The sequence below is a fragment of the Danio aesculapii genome, chromosome 8 (assembly GCF_903798145.1).
Source record: "Danio aesculapii chromosome 8, fDanAes4.1, whole genome shotgun sequence".
Taxonomy (NCBI): Eukaryota; Metazoa; Chordata; class Actinopteri; order Cypriniformes; family Danionidae; genus Danio; species Danio aesculapii.
This window is the reverse complement of record NC_079442.1, coordinates 54,904,432-54,925,436: the sequence shown is the minus strand read 5'-3', so window position 1 is coordinate 54,925,436 and position 21,005 is coordinate 54,904,432. Positions and strand designations below refer to the sequence as shown.

General features: G+C 40.8%; 1 protein-coding gene across 2 annotated transcripts in view; it reads right to left on the bottom strand.

Annotated features, from left to right (window-relative positions):
- sema6a (sema domain, transmembrane domain (TM), and cytoplasmic domain, (semaphorin) 6A) overlaps positions 1–21,005 on the bottom strand; it is a 98,663-nt gene that overhangs the window by 55,145 nt on the left and 22,513 nt on the right. For both annotated transcript variants that reach the window (XM_056464237.1, XM_056464238.1), the window contains exons 2-3: positions 5,062–5,197; positions 4,538–4,655 (exon numbers count right to left, since the gene is read on the bottom strand). In XM_056464237.1, coding sequence (XP_056320212.1) covers positions 4,538–4,655; positions 5,062–5,161 — 218 coding nt within the window. In that variant the 5' untranslated portion in view covers positions 5,162–5,197. The remainder of the gene's footprint in view (positions 1–4,537; positions 4,656–5,061; positions 5,198–21,005) is intronic.

Genomic DNA, 21,005 nt, shown 5'->3' with positions numbered 1-21,005 from the left:
TGGCATCATGGATCTGCAGCCGACAAATCTGCAGCAACTGTGTGATGCTATCATGTCAATATGGAGCAAAATCTCAGAGGAATATTTCCAGGAGCTTGTTGAATCTCTGACATGAAGGATTAAGGCAGATCTGAAGGCAAAAGGGGGTCCAACCTGGTACTAGTGAGGTGTACCTAATAAAGTGGCCAGTGAGTGTAAATAATTTAATATAATAATTCTAATCATATAACTCTATAAATGCGTAGTGATGATGCAGACACTAATCAAATACCAAAATGTTCTAAGCATAATTAGGTAAATGATATCCATGGGATTAATAAGCCTGAATACTGTCACTAGAAAATCTGCTGTAAAGGTGCAACTGAATAACTTGCTAAATACAGCAAAGCTTGTACAAACAGTGCGCAACAAAGGCGGAATGTTATTGAATATCTTCATCATCGTCATTTTGCTGACATAACTGTTAATTGAATATTAATGAGATGATGTCATACACTGGTCCCGTCAGCCAATCACTGCACTGCTGATCATGATTGAGGATGGATAGTTCTGTCCTTCACAGCACACTCCTTTTTTAATCCTATCGCACACTTGTTCTTGTGCAGAGCTGTATTATCCAGAGATGAGTGATGAGGATGAACAGGTCCAGGATCAGCTGATTGTTGAACAGAGGTGTAAAAGCTCCCTAAGGAGACTCCGCAGCATCAGGACCAGAAGAGCAGCAATAAAACCCTCCCGCATCATTAGCTTTAATGACTGCTCTACCTGATGCTCCTCGTTCACACTGATTTATGACTGTGTGTGTGTGTGTGTGTGTGTGTGTGTGTGTGTGTGTGTGTGCACTGCAAAAAACACTTCTCACTCAGAGTTTCGGTCTTGTTTCTAGTCCAAATATCTAAAAAACTCTTGAATTAGGAAGCATTTTCTAGACAAGCACAACATATAGTGTTGTTTTCAGAAATAATGAGTCTAAATGAAGTGAGTTTCTCCTTAAAACAAGCAGAATAATCTGATGTCATAATGAAACTCTTGATTATTCTGCTTCCTCTATTGTCAGGTTATTCTGCATGTTTTAAGGAATAACTCTCTTCATTTGAACTCTTTATTTCTGAACACAACACAGTATTTGTTGTCTATCCAGAAAATGTTTCTTGATTTAAAAGTGTTTAGATGTTTGGACTAGAGTCAAGACACAAACTCAGATGAGTGTTTTTGCAGTGTATTTCAGCATGGTATATCAAAATCAGCAGTGTTAATAACACACTGATCCCTGAACTGTGGATTTTGTTATTCTAAGCATTTGACTGAAGCATTTGTGTGTGTGTTCGCGTGTACATGCATGTGTGCTGGATTGTGTGTGAGCTGGAATGTGAGAGAAAGTGTGTGTGTGTGTGTGTGTGTGTGTGTGTGTGTGTGTGTGTGTGTGTGTGTGTGTGCTGGAATGAGCCCCTCATCTGTCCATCTGGTGTTCTTTTGTCGAACTCTTTCTCTCTGTGTGTTTGCAGTGAATGGAGCTCATTAGTATGCGTCTCACACCTGTCAATCCACATAACTCCGCCTCTCATCATACATGAGCCGGCGTTACATGCATGTGTGTGTGCAGAGTCTCAGCTGTTCTGTCAGCTGTTCTGGGGTCAGTTTCTGCTGCCATAGAGGGTTCAGACGGGTTTGGGTTGCTATGGAGCATCACAGGAGACGGGTGTGGAATGTGGACACTGTCCCGCACGGAGACACACAGACAGACAGGGAGCTGTGTGTGTGTGTGTGTGAGAGAGCTTCACTTCAGATGAAGATCCCACAGTCGTACTGATGAGCAGATCAGCTCTCCTGTAATACTTCAGTTTCTGACTCTATTTATTTTCACACCAGCTCATCCAAACGTCAGATTGATCCAGATTCTGTTCACTAAGACTGACGTCATTTCCCCAAAACTTCCCTTTATTTACACAAACCTCACTTCACTTTCCCCTAAAAACCTGTCCATTACAAATTGTCTTGCCCAAAACTGTCCTTCACTTCCCCAAATCTAAACCTTTAAATTTACCCAAGTTTCACTTTATTTCCACTTCATTCCCACATAATATCGCTTAATTCAAACCTAAATTGCTCAAATTGACACTAGGGCTGCACGATTAATCAGATAAAGCTTGTGGTCTCGATTCGACCCCCACATGATGTTAATTAAGCTTTTCTCAGACTCAGCTAATTATATTTTCAAGGTCAGGAGAGAAGCGTAAAGGAGGACGCACAAGTCTTCACATTGTTATATATACGTTGCTCAGTAACATGGACGCCTCCAAATGGTGTTGAAGAAGTTACCTAAAGGTATATTTCACCCAAATGAGTGATTTCTGTCTACATGTAATGACGTATTCGAAGCCTCAAAATCACACATGAGCTGACCGTGAGCTGTGTGTTTAGCACAGAGAGGACGTGTGTGAATGATGTCCACTTTAGTGAGGTTACAGACCCCGCACAGGCTGTGAATAACAGCTAATAAAGCTGTAAATAACGTTCAGAGTGATCGTTCGGGAGCTGCACAGGAAATATGATTTGCATCTGTTTATTTTTTTATCAGAATCACGGCAGCCATGACATGAACACACTCGGCAGTGAAAATGAAACAGAAAGTGCGCACATCATTTAAATGATCATATTTTAGAGTTAAGATTACGGCAATAATGTAATGTTTTTACAAAACTATTATTATTACTATTATTATTATTATTATTATTATTATGGCAAGCAGTTAATATGTTTTTCTTTTTAGAGCGAACACCGAGTGTTGTGCATGAGAATAAACGTGTAACACTTTCAGTGTAACTACTCTAGCCTATATAATGTTCAATATAATGCAGGAGGGAATCTGATAATGACAAATGTCTAATTTGACCATTGGAAAAAAAGAGTCTAATAATGTTGTCAATGACAAGCACATGTCAAATCTAAAGTCTGGTCAAGTCCACCAATCCAAGTCTATACAAAATTGAGCATTTTAACCAACAGTAACCCTACACACAGGCCTAATATTATTATTATTGTTGTTGTTTAATTATACATTAGAGCAATAACAATAATTCTAGCCTAATTTTACATCTACAGAATCGTGAGAAAATCATGATCTTGATTTTAAGCCAAAAAATCGTACAGCCCAAATTAAAACCTATTTTTTCCTCAAAGTTTGCCAAAATGTCTTTATTTCCCATTTTACTGAATTACCCCAAACACTGACTTGGCCTAAACTGTCCGTCACTTCCCCAATAATCACTTCTTTTCCTAAAATTGCACTTAATTTCCCAAATACAAATACTCCACGTCTTTTACCCAAACTGTCTCTCTATTTCTCCTTTATTACTTCATTTGTCCAAAAATGGACAAAAAACCTCCCAAAATTAGTATTCTTTCCCCCCAAAAGTTCCGTTCCACAAAATTTCATCAACAAAACTTTTCCTATAATTTCCCAAAACTCCACTGAATTATATCACACAAATCAAACACGTACTTCCCCAAACTGCACTTTAATTTCCCCAAATCTTCACTTTCCCAAATGTCACTTCCCTGACTTCCACCTTATTTCCAGTCTTCACTTCAGATCCTCAGACTTCCTCTAATACCCCTAAATTCCCTTAACTTAAATTCTGTAAATTCACTTGATTTTCTTCTTAATTTTAGCTTTGAGTCTGATTGAGTGTTTGTTCACAGGATGTTGTTGTGATTTGCTCTGAGGAACTGAAAATAGACGGCTTTCATTTATCCAAAACCACTAACAAAACCCATCAGCCGGTCACTGAGCGACAGCTGCGCAGAGCTCTCATTGGTGGAAGATGAGTGGGCGGAGCCTACAGCTATCAATCAGTCTGAGCTCTGGTGTTTTCATTAGCGAGAGTGAGTGGGCGGGGTCCGTGTCAATCAATCAGTGAAGGGGAGTGTCTTCAGCTCTGGTTAAATCACACATGTGTGTTAAATATAATCATATAAGAGGCATTCACACAAGAGATGAACGTGATCTGCATGCAGGAGCTCACACTGAAGAACACGCTTTTACTCAGAGTTTAGTACAAATATCTACAGGTTCTGAAATCAAGAAGCATTTTCTAGACAAGCAAAACATATGGTCTAGTTTTAGAAATAATTAACCTAAATTAAATGAAAAAGAAGAAACACTATCAGCCAGTGGGGGAAGTGAAATAATCTGGTTATTGTTTTTTGACATGAGATTATTTTGCTCACAGCATTGGAGGCAAATGATTCATTATTTCTGAACACAAGACTAGATGTTTGCTTGTCTAGAAAATGCTTCTTAATTTCAGAGTTTGTAAATATTAAAGACTCTAAGAAACATATTTTCCTGTGTGTGTGTGCGTGTGTGCGTGTGTGTGTGTGTGTGCGTGCGTGCGTGTGTGTGTGTGCGTGTGTGTGTGCGTGCGTGTGTGTGCGTGTGTGTGTGTGCGTGTGTGTGTGTGTGTGTGTGTGTGTGTGTGTGTGTGTGTGTGTGTGTGTGTGTGTGTAGAATAATCTCTGACTGATGAAGACTCACCTCGCAGCCACATACAGCGTCCGGTTCATGATGACGATCAGCTGGATGTCCAGTTTGTGCCGCTGTGTGTTATTCCTGCCTGGTTTGTGTCCGATGAACACTGGGTACTGTTTAGTGTCTGATGGGGAAGATGATGAACAGCACAGATTAATTGACTCTAACACTGATGCATTAATTAAAGAGCTCAAAGAGATGCAGACGCTACAACAAATGAGTTTTGCTCTTGCTTCTTGAAATTCTTAAATCCAGAAGTGTTTTCTATAATATAGTGTTGTTTTCAGAAATAATGTGTGAAAATGAAGTGAGTTTCTCCTTAAAACAAGCAGAATAATCTGACAATGGGGTGAGGGAAATGATCTTATTTCAAAGTGTAAACAGAAACTCTCTTAATTTGACTCCTTATTTCTCAAAACAAAACCACAGATTGGCCAGTCTACAAATAGCTTCGTGAATTTTGAGATATTTGGACTATAAACAAGACTAAAACTCTAGGTAAGAAACACATGTTGTCCGTGCAGACTCACAGTTTCCATGTGCAATGCTGATGGGCTCGGTGTCTTCTGGGAAAGCGGCTCCAGCCGTCTGCAGCAGCGTCAGGTACAGCAGCAGGGCCTGCGCTCGCATCTTTACTGTCCCGCAAGATCTCTTCTGAACTTCAGCCTGCAGGAGGAACAGACAGCCAATCAGAGAACACTCAGGGGAAAACAGCCAATCAGAAAATGCTCAGGGGGAAAAATGGCCAATCAGAGAATGTTAAAGGGGAAAACGGCCAGTCTTAGAACGCTCAAGGAGAAAACAACCAATCAGAGAAGGCTTAAGGGGAGAACACCAATCAAAGAATGTTCAGGGGGAAAACAGCCAATCGGAAAATGTTTAAAGGGAAAACAGCCAATTAGAGAATGCTCAGGAGGAAAATAGCCAATCAGAGGACACTCAGGAGGAAAATGGGCAATCAGCGAATGCTCAAGGTGAAAACGGCCAACCAGAGGATGTTCAGGAGATAAACGAGCAATAAGAGAATGTTAGGGGGCAAAACAGCCAATCAGAGAATGCTCAGGAGGAAAATAGCCAATCAGAGGACACTCAGGAGGAAAATGGACAATCAGCGAACGCTCAAGGTGAAAACGGCCAATCAGAGGATGTTCAGGAGATAAACGAGCAATAAGAGAATGTTCAGGGGGAAAACAGCCAATCAGAGAATGTTCAAGGAGAAAACAACCAATCAGAGAAGGCTTAAGGGGAGAACACCAATCAAAGAATGTTCAGGGGGAAAACAGCCAATCAGAGAATGTTCAAGGAGAAAACAACCAATCAGAGAAGGCTTAAGGGGAGAACACCAATCAAAGAATGTTCAGGGGGAAAACAGCCAATCGGAAAATGTTTAAAGGGAAAACAGCCAATTAGAGAACGCTCAGGAGGAATATAGCCAATCAAAGGACAATCAGGAGAAAAAAGGGCAATTAGAGAACGCTCAAGGAGAAAACGGCCAATCAGAGAATGTTCAGGGGGAAAAAAGCCAATCAGAGGATGGTCAGGAGATAAACGAGCAATAAGAGAATGTTAGGGGGAAAACAGCCAATCAGAGGATGTTCAGGAGATAAACGAGCAATAAGAGAACGTTCAAGGGGAAAACAGCCAATCAAAGAACGCTCAGGAGATAAACGGCCAATCAGAGAATGCTCTGGAGGAAAACAGCCAATCGATAATGTTCAGGAAGAAAACCTTGACCAATCAGAAAACGCTCATGGGGAAACAGCAGTCTGATATACAGAAGCTGGGGCTGTGATTTATTGTCTGACCTCTGACCTCTCTCAGGAACTCGACAAATGAACACAAACCACAGACTGGAGGATTGTGGGAGAAACACTGGAGGAGCCGCCTGCAGGATCACACTGACTCTGGCTGCGTCTCTATATGTTTGGTGTAGTGCATTAAAAAGTAAATAATATGTAGAGGAATGAGTGTGTAGAATAGCAGAACAGGTGCTGCAGTTTATTACAAGGTTTCTGTAGTGTAATATACAACACCAACACACACAATACAGCACTGCACACTATTACACACATGCTGAAAACACACTTATACAGGTTAAAATCTGCTGGAAGGAAGATCAAGATCTCATAATGCGGCTCAACAGCAGAAATAAACGAGGAAAATAAAATTTATGAATCACAAAAATGAAAAGCTGCTCATTTAAGGATGATCTACAGTGCGTATCCTCAGCGTATCCCACAATGCCCTGCGCTCTGCCTGACAGCTCAGTGTGATGAATGAATCAGATCAGCTGTGATTCACATCTCTCTCGCCTCATGGTTTAATCAGGCTGATGAAAGGTCAGCTCTAATGCGCAGAATTCACACTGTTAGTAATTGAACATCAGATCAGCCTCACACCATTACTAACTCATCATGGAAATGCCACACCGCTGCTGACATAACCCAGCGTAATCGCGCACAATTATTAATGATTCATCACTGCTGTGGCTTTCTCACTGTGTGCTCTTTATAACTGGTTGATATGATGTGTTTTCTTAAAAGCAGAGTTCAAAGCAGCCCGCGTGAGAGAGGACAGTAATAACTGCGCTCACGTCAGCAGCAGAGAGCAGGTGAATATCGAGAGAGGATGGTCATGCACACAGAGAGACGCAGGAGATCCTCACTCACTGATGATGGCTTCAGCGTTGAACACATCCCATCACCTGTGTGTGTTTAAAATGCTCCCGTATCCTTAGATAAAGCAACCGTGCCTGTAAACACAACTGGTGTGAACGGTTGTCTTCGACGCTTTCGCTTTGTACACATAATGCCTAATGAACCTTTCATTATCGTATTGCAGAGTTAACTGCTGATCTGGGAGCTTTAGCCCAGACAGACTGCATGTAGTTTTAGATACTATTTCTTTTTCAAATGTTGTCTGGTGTCATGGTGACGCAGTGGGTAGCACAATCGCCTCACAGCAAGAAGGTCTCTGGTTTGAGCCCCGGCTGGGTCAGTGTGTGTTTCTGTGTGGAGTTTGCATGTTCTCCCTGTGTTGTTGTGGGTTTCCTCCAGGTGCTCCGGTTTCCCCCACAGTCCAAACACATGCGCTATAGGGGAACTGATCAACTAAACTGGCCGTAGTGTATGAGTGTGAATGAGTGTGTGTGGGTGTTTCCCAGTGTTGGGTTGCAGCTGGAAGGGCATCCGCTGTGTAAAACATATGCTGGATAAGTTGGCGGTTCATTCTGCTGTGGAATGAGCTGAAAAGAAAGTGAATGAATTGATGTCAAATGTTGTAGTTTTTTTAGGATTTTTGTTTAATAAAGTGTGTATATACAGCTTTATTTCGCTTGTTTTGACACGTTGTTTAACATTTGTGGCTAAGAAATAATTATTTGTTTATTAATTTTTGGTGTGGCGAGAGAAAAATGAGTGAAGTCCTCAGTGTTGAGCTCTGAAAGGTCGTCTGGAATAAAAACTAACTGCAGTGAAACACGATGAAAGCACAGCCCTGCTCATTGAGTAAGGTCACAACAACAACAACAACAACAACAACAACAACAACAGTGAAATGAGTGAGGAGGAAAACACTAATATAACTCAAGTCACTTCATCAAGCAATTCTCCAGTCATTTCAGCACACCAAAGTCAAATTTATGCATATAAAATACATTTTCTCAACAACAAAATTGTGGCTAGTGAAAATGTTGTCCATAACGTTGGAAAATGGTGATCAAAACAGTTCACATCAAGCCCTGCTTACACTGTAGTGAGCAAATGTCCCCACAAGTATAGCAATACCAGAACATTTTGAGCTTGTGTATTCATTTTTTTTAACTTTGTGAGGAAAACCGCTCATAAATCAGACAGAGTGAGGTATTTAATGCAGGGGTGTCCAAACTCGATCCTGGAGGTCCGGTGTCCTGCTGAGTTTATCTCCAACTTGCTTCAACACACCTGCAGGAAGTTGCTGCGCTCACACGGCACTGTTCTCCCCATAGACTTCCATTCATACGTACGGTAATACGTCAGACCAGAAACGCAAGGTCGTGCGTCAAGTTTTGCAGATCGCTGGAAAGTTCAAGCTTGGTGAACTCTGACCTGTGAAATCGCATCACATGACTTTGTGAGACCAATCGAGGATCAAGACATGACCTCTCTGGACAGCAATTTAAAACATGGAGCAATCGCTGGCGTTTTTAAAATGTATAATCATCTTGTGCTCAAACTCCAGTGTGACTGCAGCTTAAGAGCTTGATCAGCTGCTTCAGGTGTGTTTGATTAGGGTTGGAGCTAAACACTCCAGGACACCGGCCCTCCAGGACTGAGTTTGGACACCCCTGATTTAAAGGTAGCTGTGTGTGTGTGTGTGTGTGTGTGTGTGTGTGTGTGTGTGTGCGTGTGTGCGTGTGTGTGTTTGTAACCATACTTTGGTCAGAAATGTGAACTTACACTTCAGAAAACGCTGCTCTCACTCAGAGTTTCTGTCTTGTTTCCTGTCCAAACATCTAAAAACTCTGAAATCAGTCAGCATTTTCTAGACCAGCACAAATATAGCCCTGTTGTCAGACATAATGAGTCTAAATGAACTCAGTTTCTCCTTAAAACAAGCGTTGACAATGGAGTGAGTGAAATAATCTTATTTATCCTTTTGACATGAGATTATTTCTCTTTCCCCATTTGGTAAGGGCCCACTATATGTTGTGCTTGTCTAGAAAATACCTAGACTAGAAACAAGACCAAATATTTAAGTATGAAAATTATTTATTGATAGTGTAGATAGTGGTCTGATAACACACACACACACACACACACACACATTAATGCTCATCTGTCAGAAATAAGCCGCAGCTTCAGCACCCGAACTTCCAGAGGACCCTCGCTGACCCACTGCCGCCACTGTAATTAATTAAAGCTGTCTGTAATTGAAGCGGCAGTAAATGATGTGTGTGCTGTAATAAACAGAGCGTCAGTGGTGTTAATAACATGAGATTGACCTGCGCTAATGAAGGAACACACTCCTGAGAGACGGAGAGTACAGGAGAAGGGCTGAACGCAGAGGAAATCACTGATGATGTCCAGTGTGAAGGAGATGAAGACACACACTATCAGCGGTTCAGAATCACAGCCGCTTCCTACTGTACATGCAGAAACACACCTCTGAACTCATCACACATCATTAACAACACTTCCTGAAGAGAGGAAATAATTAAATGTAAAATAAGGGAGTTTCCTCTGATCTGTGGTTAAGGTAATACAGGAGAATATTGTGCATGTTGCATATTTTTAGGTTCTTTATACACTCAGTTAACCCTTGTGTGCTGTTGGGTCGTTAGGGTTAGGGTTAGGGCTGATTTAGAGGCTGATTTTGCCCTCATCTCTCTCTGTGTTTCAGCAGATGTGATGATTTTTGCTGTCAAATCTTATTTTCACACATATTTTGGGAAAATGCTTTGAAACTGTGAGAAAACTCAACACACTGTGTTCAGATTGACTCCTCTTTGGTGATGTTGGAGCTGTTTTTGCCCCACTGACTTTCAATAAATCAATAATAAATCAAGTCAATAAATGTGATTATAATGTCAGTCAATGGAGCAAAAACAGAAGCAACATCACCAAAGAGGAGTCAATCTGAACAACACACAAGGGTTATTACAGTAATATACACACTAGATATCGCATACAGACCCTGAGCATGTGTCAATACCACCGCCATATTGGTACAGGACTCCCAGGACAAAAGTCATTCAACCGCACTAGTCAAGGCTAAAGCCAGAGTGAAGATGCTGGACTTTAACACTGAGTACGGGTGTAGTAATGAGCAGTGTTGTGCAAGTTACTTCCAAACTGTGATACATTACAGATTACTTATTACTGTTATTTAAAAGTAATCCCTTATCTTACAATATTACTGTCTCTTATTTTACTTTTTATTTACAGGAGTGCTACCCTGTACTAAAATGGCGGCTCTATTGACGCATTCCTTCCAATAGACAACAACAGCGTAGGCGACATCTAATAATCTCTATTAAATATTATAATAACATGAAAAAATCTATGAGGTTAATATCACAACCACACACACTCACACACACACACACACACACACACACACACACACACACACACACACACACACAGACAGGATTGGTGACGTGTGATGAAGCAGACGAGTCTCCTGTTAATGAGATCTGATGAGGTAACGATGCTGTTCAGTCACTCATTCACAGTTAAGCCTCGCTAATCAGCGGCTAACCGGACGACAACAACAACATACACACACACACACACACACACACACACACACACACACACACACACACTGCACTACTGACATCAGGAAGAAAGCGATACACACACACACACTGTACAGTTCTCTTCACGTTCTCTCTCAGCTGCAGTGGTGTTTGCACTGTACAGGCTGTATATTCTCTTCTCTCCCCTAAACTCACCCCTCACAGCTAAACCCCTCTGCACTTTTCATTTATCAGTTTTCCTTCTGGGGACCATAAAAATGTGCCCACAAAGACAAAATGTACTGGTATTGCTATACTTGTGGGGACATTTGGTCACCAGAACGTGAGAAATGCAAGGTGTAAACACACACACACACACACACACACACAAACACACTGCTGAGATCATAGAGTAATGGATCACACAAACACACACAAAACGTGTTTTCCTGTTTTTTGGGGACTTCTCATAGTAGTAATGATTTTATACTGGACATTTTTATTATTTTATTCATTTTTATTTTAGTTTAGATGTAGAAACCTTGTATTTCAGTTAGTGTCCGAGGCAACATTTCCCACTGCTGTATTTTATTCTAAAGCATAAATAACACTGAAATGTAAAAATAATATCTGAAATGTGAAACTGTATTTAAATGACATATATTTAAACATTCTTAAATCAAAAAGCATTTATAGACAAATGAAAAATATTGTAGGATTAGCAAAATAACCTTCTCAAAGATAACTAGATTACTCTGCTTCCCCAATGTCAGACTATTCTGCCTGTTTTAATAGAAAACTCTCTTCATTTGGACTCATTTCTGAAAACAACACTATATCTGTGCTTGACTAGAAATAATGAGTCAAAATGAAGTGAGTTTTCCTTAAAACAAGCTAAATAATTAGATTTAAGAGTATGTAGATGTTTGGAATAGACACGAGAGAAGAAAGGCATGTATTTTCAGTGTAGTCAGTGATAGACCAGCGGAGCGTCAGCCTCATATTTCTCCTCTCTCCTCCAGCAGCGACGGCTGTTCAATATCTCATTTCTTTACTGTTTGTGATGAGCCGCTCCTGATATCAGTGTTGTCATGCAATTTCTCTAATGGAGATTTCTCATTAATTTACGGCCTGTGCCATAGATCACAGCTCTGCGTCTCTCAGAGCGTCAGTCTCATTGTCTGAAAACAGCAATGCTGGAGAAAAGCATCTGAATTGAATTGTGGGTTACGTGAGCCGCATGCAGAGCCGCTCCACTCCTTCATTACGGCCTGTAATTGAATTCTACACTTACAATAATTGGTGCTAATTTGAAGCGCTCATGTGGAGGATATGGAGAGTGACGTATAGAGAGAAAACAACCACAATAGCAGGAATCATCATTCAGAACACACGTCTGCAGACGAGCACACACTGCTGCAAACACACACCGTCATCTCAACTGCATCACATGGAGGAAAATCAATACACACACAAATACAAGTGCAGATTACAATCACTTTACAACATCAAGCATGAAGGAAAAGAGCGCAGGGGACATGGAGAATCAGACACAGACTGATCACTTTAGATTAACTTAATGCCTTTATTCAATACTAATGATGAGCTCAAATGGGTTTATTTATCATAAAACTGGCCTGAAATATGAGGGACAAAAGACATGTAGATCTGCTGTGCTGCATCAGAACCAACAGCACTTTATACAGCTGAAATATTGTTGATCAGACATCATCAGACATTAAACATAATCACAGGAAACAACTAAACTCTTACACTCACTATTCAGCGAACAAACATATCTCTTCACTAGCTGACTGATGAACTCATCCACTCTCTAAACCACAGGTAAACTCATCTACTCACTAGTCAACAAACTTAACCCTCAACACCCTAGTCAACAGATAACTCATCTATTCACTAGTCAACAAACTCATCCACTCACCAGTCAACAAGCAAACTCATCCTCTCAGTAGTTAGCAAACTCATTTATTCACTAGTCAAGTAAACTCATCCACTCAGTAGTGTTGGAGAGTTTGGTCTTTAAGTAGAGCAGTTTGCTGTCTAGAAGACAGACAGACAGACAGACAGACAGACAGACAGCTCTCTCTGTGTTTAGTGTGTGCAGCGGCTGACTCTGGATCAGTTGTGTGCTTCTGCAAGCTGAATGTGTTTAGCAGGAGTTGGTCTCTCTCCACACACACACACACACACACACACACGCACACACACACAGTCAGGATTATGCTCTCTTTCAGATAAAGCCTCCAGTGCTGCAGAATAAACAGCAGCAGTAAAGCAGCTTAAGCTCCAGACGGCAGAATCGCCTTCTGATACGCCAAAGAGGAAGTTTTGACTTTAAAACGGCCCTGGAGGATTCCTGCCCGAGAAGATGAGCATATCAGCGCACCGTGAAGAAGGCAGGCCTGCGCTCGCTCTCTGTGTGTGTGTGTGTGTGTGTGTGTGTGCGTATATGTGTGTGTGTGAGAGAGAGAGCAGAACAAAGAGTGTTATCAGCAGCAGACGAAAACACCACACACACACACACACACACACACACACACACACACACAGGCTGAGTGTTGAGGTTTATGAGGACTCTCCATAGGCGTGATGTACTTCTCCTGTAAAAGCTCATTATATGTTCCCTAAACCCAGCCCTCACAGCAAACTATCCGTTTCTGCGTCTTCAAAATTCTCCATTCTGTGTGACTCATGAGGACCAAAAATCAAGCTGAAAATTAACTGGTATTGCTATACTTGTGGGGACATTTGGTCTCTCACACACATATTCTTGACAGAAATTTCAAGATAAATCACAAGATGGCAGAATATCCTCACAGAGTGTGTTTCAGTGTAACCTAATGACAAGTAACACACACACATACACACACACACATGTTTGTTTTTGTGAGTTGTGGGGACGTCACACAGGTTTCCATTGTTTTTATACTCTGCAAACTGTATTTTGCGCCCTCCATCCCCTAAACACAACCCTCACAGGACACCGTGTATTTTTACTTCCTGAAATACTCATTCTGTGTGATGTCTAAGCTTTTTGAGACACGGACACATCAGCAATCTCCTCGTAATTCAAGTGTAATTACAATTCCCATGTCATTATATACGTTTGTGTCCTGATATGTCTCGCACACACACACACACACACAGGCACATTAAAGATGTGTTTGTCTTCACCGTGATGAGGGTGCTGTGTGTGTGTGTTTCAGAGATCACCCTCATCACGGTGAAGTCAAACACATCTTTAATTTGCGTATTAAATGGTTTCCCCAGCGGAGCCGCAGACAGATTCTGCTCTCATTATCTCCTCATTCTGCGCTTCTGTCCACGTCATTTATCATCGTTGAGTGAACGGGTCATTCTCCGTCTGTCAGATAAACACAGACGCCGCACACGCAGACACAATATCTGCACCGATAAACCCAGCCCAGTGTCCCTCACCAGAACACACCTGCCCTTCAAATCTAATATATATATATTAACAAAGATTCATCTACACTTTCCCAGTGCTGCGTTACAGCTGGAAGGGCATCCGCCGGGTAAAACATATGCTGGAATAGTTGGTGGTTCATTCCACTGTGGCAACCGCTGATGAATAGGGGACTAAGCTGAAGGAAAATGAATGAATGAATATTAATCTACACCGCAGAAATGTATTTCTGAAGAGTTTTTGTTTTGTTTCTAGTCCAAATATTCACAACTCTTAAATCTAGAAGCATTTAGATGAATAATGTCGAGTTTTGAGAAATAATGAGTCAAAATGAAGGGAGTTTTTCTTTAAAACAAGCTAAAGAATCTGACAATGGGGAAGAGAAATAATATAGTTTTAAATTAATAATATATTCATTTACTCGCTCTATTGTCAGATTATTTAGCTTGTTTTAAAGAGTAACTCGCTTTATTTGGACTCATTATTTCTCAAAACACATTATTATTTATATTATTGATCTAGAAAATGCTTCTTGACTCAGTTGTTTTAAATATTTGGACTAGAAACAAAAGAAAACCCTCAATAAGAGTTTAAGTTTAGAAAGAAACTGAAGGTAAAGAGAGTAAAGCAGTCAGTCTGTGCTGCGGCTGCTGACAGTCATATGTGCAGAATGAGATCACTGAATAATGTAAAGCGGCGTAATGGAATTGAGGAGCTGCTTAAGTTCGCAGATCCACTCAACTAATGAATCCGGCGCGGATCATCCTCCTTCAGCAGAGCCGTTTCTCAGAACACACCAGCAGAAGCAACACACACTGACGCGTCAACACACACCGGCATCAACAGCAAACCAATGAGCAGCATATGAGACTCCGACATACAGACACACACTGACGCGTCAACACACACTGATGAGCAGCATATGAGACTCCGACATACAGACACACACTGACGCGTCAACACACACTGATAAGCAGCATATGAGACTCCGACATACGGACACACACTGCAAACACAAGCTTCATTACTCAGAGTGTTGGTCTTGTTTAGAATGCAAATATCTGAACATTCTGAGATCAACAAGTCAACAACATCGTGTTTTTAGAAATAATGACTACACTGCCAAAAATACTGGTTGCCTTCAATTTTAAACTGAATCAATTTAACCTGATGAGTTCATTGAACTTATGTTAAACTGACTTAAAACAGTTTGCATAACTTATAAAATTAAGTTAGAATATGATCAACTTAGTTTAGTAAATTACAATGACCTAAAAACACATGCTGTCAGGACGGATTGATCAGAGTGTTTACAGCGCAGATGCACCTATTACAGATTTGGGTTGTAGGATTATAGTCTGATGATTATTATGTGTTCATTAATTTCAAAACACTGCTAATTTAATAAATCACATGAAAAATACAGCACAAAATAAGAATAAAACAACAAACACTAGTCCGTTACTCTGTGCTTAAAAATAAATGTGAAAGGGTTCTGGCACTTAAACAGAAGTTAAACTTTTACACTGACAATAAATGACAGAACATTCATTCTGTTTTCAGCTTAGTCCCTTTATTAATCAGAGGTCACCACAGCGGAATGAACCGCCAACTATTCCAGCATATGTTTTACACAGTGGATGCTCTTCCAGCTGCAACCCAGTACTGGGAAACACCCATACACACTCATTCACACACACACACACACACACACACACACACACACACACACTCATACACTACGGCCAGTTTAGTTAATCAATCCCTCTATAGCGCATGTGTTTGGACTGTGGGGGAAACCGGAGCACCCGGAGGAAACCCACACCAACACGGGGAGAACATGCAAACTCCAACTTAACCAGCTGGAACTCAAACCAGTTACCTTCATGCTGTGAGGCAACAGCGCTACCCACCATGCCACCAAAATGGCCGAACAATGAACAAATAAATAAGTAAATAAAAATAAGAATAAATAAAAACAATAGTGTTTGTCTAATGTAAATCTAAGCTACACATGATCTAAGTGTTTCTCGAACCAGTGACCTTCTTGCTGTGAGGTGATGGTGCTACCCACTGCGCCACCGTGCTGCCCACACTGAGAACATATACATTTTATTATGAAATTAGATGTAATAAAGTTAGATTCACTGAAGTGTGTATTACTAAACTAGTACTGATAAAGTTACCCCTGGAAAGTGTGAGCGCATCGCTGCCAATATGTGCACGCAAGCCTCACGGCTCCATTAGAAGTAACAAGTTTACGTGCAGAAAAGACGCGATGTGTGAACGGCCCTTAGTTAATAGCCTCAGCCATAGTTAATCCAGTGTGTGTATTAGCCTCGGTGTACAAACTCAGAACTTCAAACACAGTTGGCGTAACTCTGTTTATTTGCAGAAGTGTTGATCCATGCAGCGGTGTTGAGAAGACTTTACGAGTAATTAACCGTGATGATTTAAAGCACTGTTAATAGTGAAATCCGTTAGTCGTTGCATCCCTTATGAATCAAAATGAAGTGTGTTTTTCCTGAAAACAAGCAGAATAATCTGACAATACGGTGAGGGAAATAATGATGTATTTCTCTTCCCTCAATAGCAGATTATTTAGCTTCTTTAAAGGAGAAACTCTCTTCATTTTAACTCCGCATTTGAGTTGAGTTACTCTGCTGTTTTGCTTGTGTAGAAAATGCTTCCTGATTTCAGAATTATTAGACATTTGGACTAGAAGCAAGACTAAAACTGGGAGTAAGACAGTCATTTTTTCAGTGCACAGGCATTACATTTCTGCCTTGACGTGTAAAAAACAGTTTTATAAATGTTCACTGATCAGTTTGTGAGATATAAACATGTCTGTAAGTTATGCAAAGAAAAGCGTCGCAGCATTGAACATCAGCATTAGTGTTATATATGAGTCTAACTGTGGACAGCACTCTTATAGTATGAGCAAAATACAATTCCTCATCAAATTACAGCCAGGTTCTCCAGTCCGTCAATGCCATTATAAACGGATCATATGGATGCTCACATGTAAATGTAATCCGCATCAAGCTGTTTTCTGTTCCTGTCATCACTTTACTGAGTGCTCGTGTTCATTCTCAGAGTTGACCACTGCAAGAACTTAAAGGCACCTATTCTGCTGCTTTCTATACGCTGTAAATGCGTCTCTGCGGTCTCTCTCGTGTGTGTGTTTGAGCTGTGAATATCACACAGATAATGTTCTCTACCTCTCTGAAACTGACCCTTTCAAGCTTTATCCTAAGTGTGGTGTTTTGGTGACTGTCACTTTAAATGCAAATGAGATTGAGCTCTTTTCAGAAGAGGGCGGAGCTACAGATGCATATGCATGAGCATAGCGACAGCTGTAAAACAGTCGCTCCTGTCTCTGTTCATCTAAAACTCCACATCTATAATCCTCTTAGTCTGTGCTGACATTATCTTCAGCAGCTCAAACACTCTAATGGCTAATGGACAGACGGCTGCTTCTCACTCAGGGCTGCTGTTTATGCTAATGAGATGGACACTAGTGGGCGGAGCTTTCCCCCTCTGATGACCGTACAAAGGCAGAATGTCAGACGGAGAGTGTTTCTGCAGACGGTTTATCATTAGAGGCTGGAGATATTCACACACTGCTGAACACAGATGAAGTTCCAGCAAATGGAAACCGCTTCAGTTCAGTTGTCACAGTTGAAGTTCAGTTGAGAATGTAAGAGTTCTCCTGAATACAGTGAGCAGCTGATGCTTCAACAGTGCATTGTGGGAATAAATCAGCACATTGTGCTTTGAAGGTAAAATACTGTATTTATAAAACCCCACAATAATGCACAGATGTGCTGATTCAGCTGAAGGATCACATTCATCACGTCACACTGTCCATCACATCATCATCATCATCATCATCACAGGTCTGATGTGTGTTTTTCCTCTCTGTGCTGCTCATATTATGAAGCAGGAAACACATCAGGACACACAGGAAGTCAAGACACAGTGAGTCACATGACCGCTCCTCCAGCACACACACACGCAAACATACACACACAGCAGATTAGAGTCTCTATCTGAAGGAACAGACGCCCCTCCAGCACCGCTCAAATCAAAGCATTGCTCCTTTATTCTCACCGAGGATTAAACACACACACACACACACACACACACACACACACACACACACACACACACTCCGGTTGTGTTTCCCATCAGCTCTGCTTCCTCAGTCACACACTTCAGGTGCTGCTGTTATTAGTAATCAAAGTCTGACGTGAGTTTACCAGCACTGGCCAAACCGTAAGAGAACACCACAGCAGATCACGCCTCATTACAGCACAAGATCAGCAACAACCATAGCCAAACACACACACACACTTCACCCCTCAGTGGAGAAATACTGAGGAGAGAAACACTGCAGAAACAAACACTGGTGAAACTCTGAATGGGCAAACACCAGACTCTGAGAAACAAAACCAGACAAACACTGGAGAAAGCATGAAGAAGAAAAAGCCCAAACACAAACATCGCGGAAAATAAACCCCGAACATCAGTAAAACAAACACCAGACAAATAAACACCAGACAAGCAAACATTGAAAAAACAAACACCAGGCAAATAAACATTTGAAACAAACACCAAACATCTGTAAAACAAACACCAGACAAACAAACATCGAAAACGCTAACATTAGTAAAACAAACACAAGACAAACAGACATCGGAAAAACAGACACCAAACATCTGTAAAACAAACACCAGACAGACAAACATCGAAAAAACAAACACCAAACATCTGCAAAACAAACACCAGACAGACAAACATCGAAAAAACAAACACCAAACATTGGTAAAACAAACACCAGACAGACAAACATCGAAAAAACAAACACCAAACCTCAGAAAAACTAACACCAGACAAACAAACATTGGAAAAACAAACACCAGACAAACATTGGAAAAACAAACACCAGACAAACAAACATTGGAAAAACAAACACCAAACCTCAGAAAAACAAACACCAGACAAACAAACATTGGAAAAACAAACACCAAACCTCAGAAAAACAAACACCAGACAAACAAACATTGGAAAAACAAACACCAGACAAACATTGGAAAAACAAACACCAGACAAACAAACATTGGAAAAACAAACACCAAACCTCAGAAAAACAAACACCAGACAAACAAACATTGGAAAAACAAACACCAGACAAACATTGGAAAAACAAACACCAGACAAACAAATATTGGAAAAACAAACACCAAACATCTGTAAAACAAACACCAGACAAACAAACATCGAAAAAACAAACACCAAACATCTGTAAAACAAACACCAGACAGACAAACATTGAAAAAACAAACACCAAACCTCAGAAAAACTAACACCAGACAAACAAACATTGGAAAAACAAACACCAGTAAAACAAACACCAGACAAACAAACATTGGAAAAACAAACACCAAACATCTGTAAAACAAACACCAGACAAACAAACATTGGAAAAACAAACACCAAACATCTGTAAAACAAACACCAGACAAACAAACATTGGAAAAACAAACACCAAACATCTGTAAAACAAACACCAGACAAACAAACATTGGAAAAACAAACACCAAACATCTGTAAAACAAACACCAGACAAACAAACATTGGAAAAACAAACACCAAACCTCAGAAAAACTAACACCAGACAAACAAACATTGGAAAAACAAACACCAAACCTCAGAAAAACAAACACCAGACAAACAAACATTGGAAAAACAAACACCAAACCTCAGAAAAACTAACACCAGACAAATAAACATTGGAAAAACAAACACCAGAGAAATAAACATCAGTAACACCGGACACCAGAGAAGTGAACAATGGAAAAACAAACACCAGAGAAACAAACACTAGAGGAATGCCAGAGAAATGAACATGGGAGAAGCACTGAAGAATCAAGAGCTGGAGAGACACACATCAGAGACACACAGACTGAAGAAAAGAGCAGAAGAGGCTAAAGAAGGCCTGCAGAAGTGCTGGAGAAGCTGCAGAGAAACGGAGACACTGGAAATGTGTAAAAGCGCCGCTGTTTCCTGATCTGATGCTTCTAAAAGCGTCAGCGTTCCTGTTGAATTCATTCCTCACATCCCACACCACTCCTCCACAACACAACACATCTGACACACAATAACACAGCACATTTCAACACACAGCTAGATTCAGTCAGTGTAACCTAACAGAATTCATATCCACTTTCCCCTCATCTTACATCTCCTAATGTAATATTGTTCTGTCTTTACTGCTCAGGAAACAGGGAACATTCTCAGAACATCCGCTAAACTTCCTTTAGAGTTGTGTAAATGTTAGCATGTAACATTATTGAAATCATTTTTAATAATCCTTAGAACATTTATATAAGCAGATTACAATGTGTAACACACAAAGGAGAGAAAAGAGCAGAGCTGGAAAGAAAATAAGCATATCTTGAGTCAGTGGATGGAGGATATGTGTTTTAAAACATCTCAAGCTCAATGAAAACTTTTGAGTTTGTGTGTGTGTGTGTGTGTGTGTGTGTGTGTGTGTGTGTGTGTGTGCGTGTGTGTGTGTATATTTTGTGGCCACCTGAAGTGTACGCAGGAACAGAGCGGCTCTTCACACACCGATGAGCATGTGGGTCACTCTCAGACTGTGTGTTGTGCTGATTTGCGGTCAGTAACGGGCCGTCCGGAGCTCTTTGTCTCGGATCCTCGTTTCTCATCCTCCTCCCACGTGATCCACACTGACGCTTTTGTCCAGAACCCATTGAAAACCAGTCTAAACCAGGACCAGC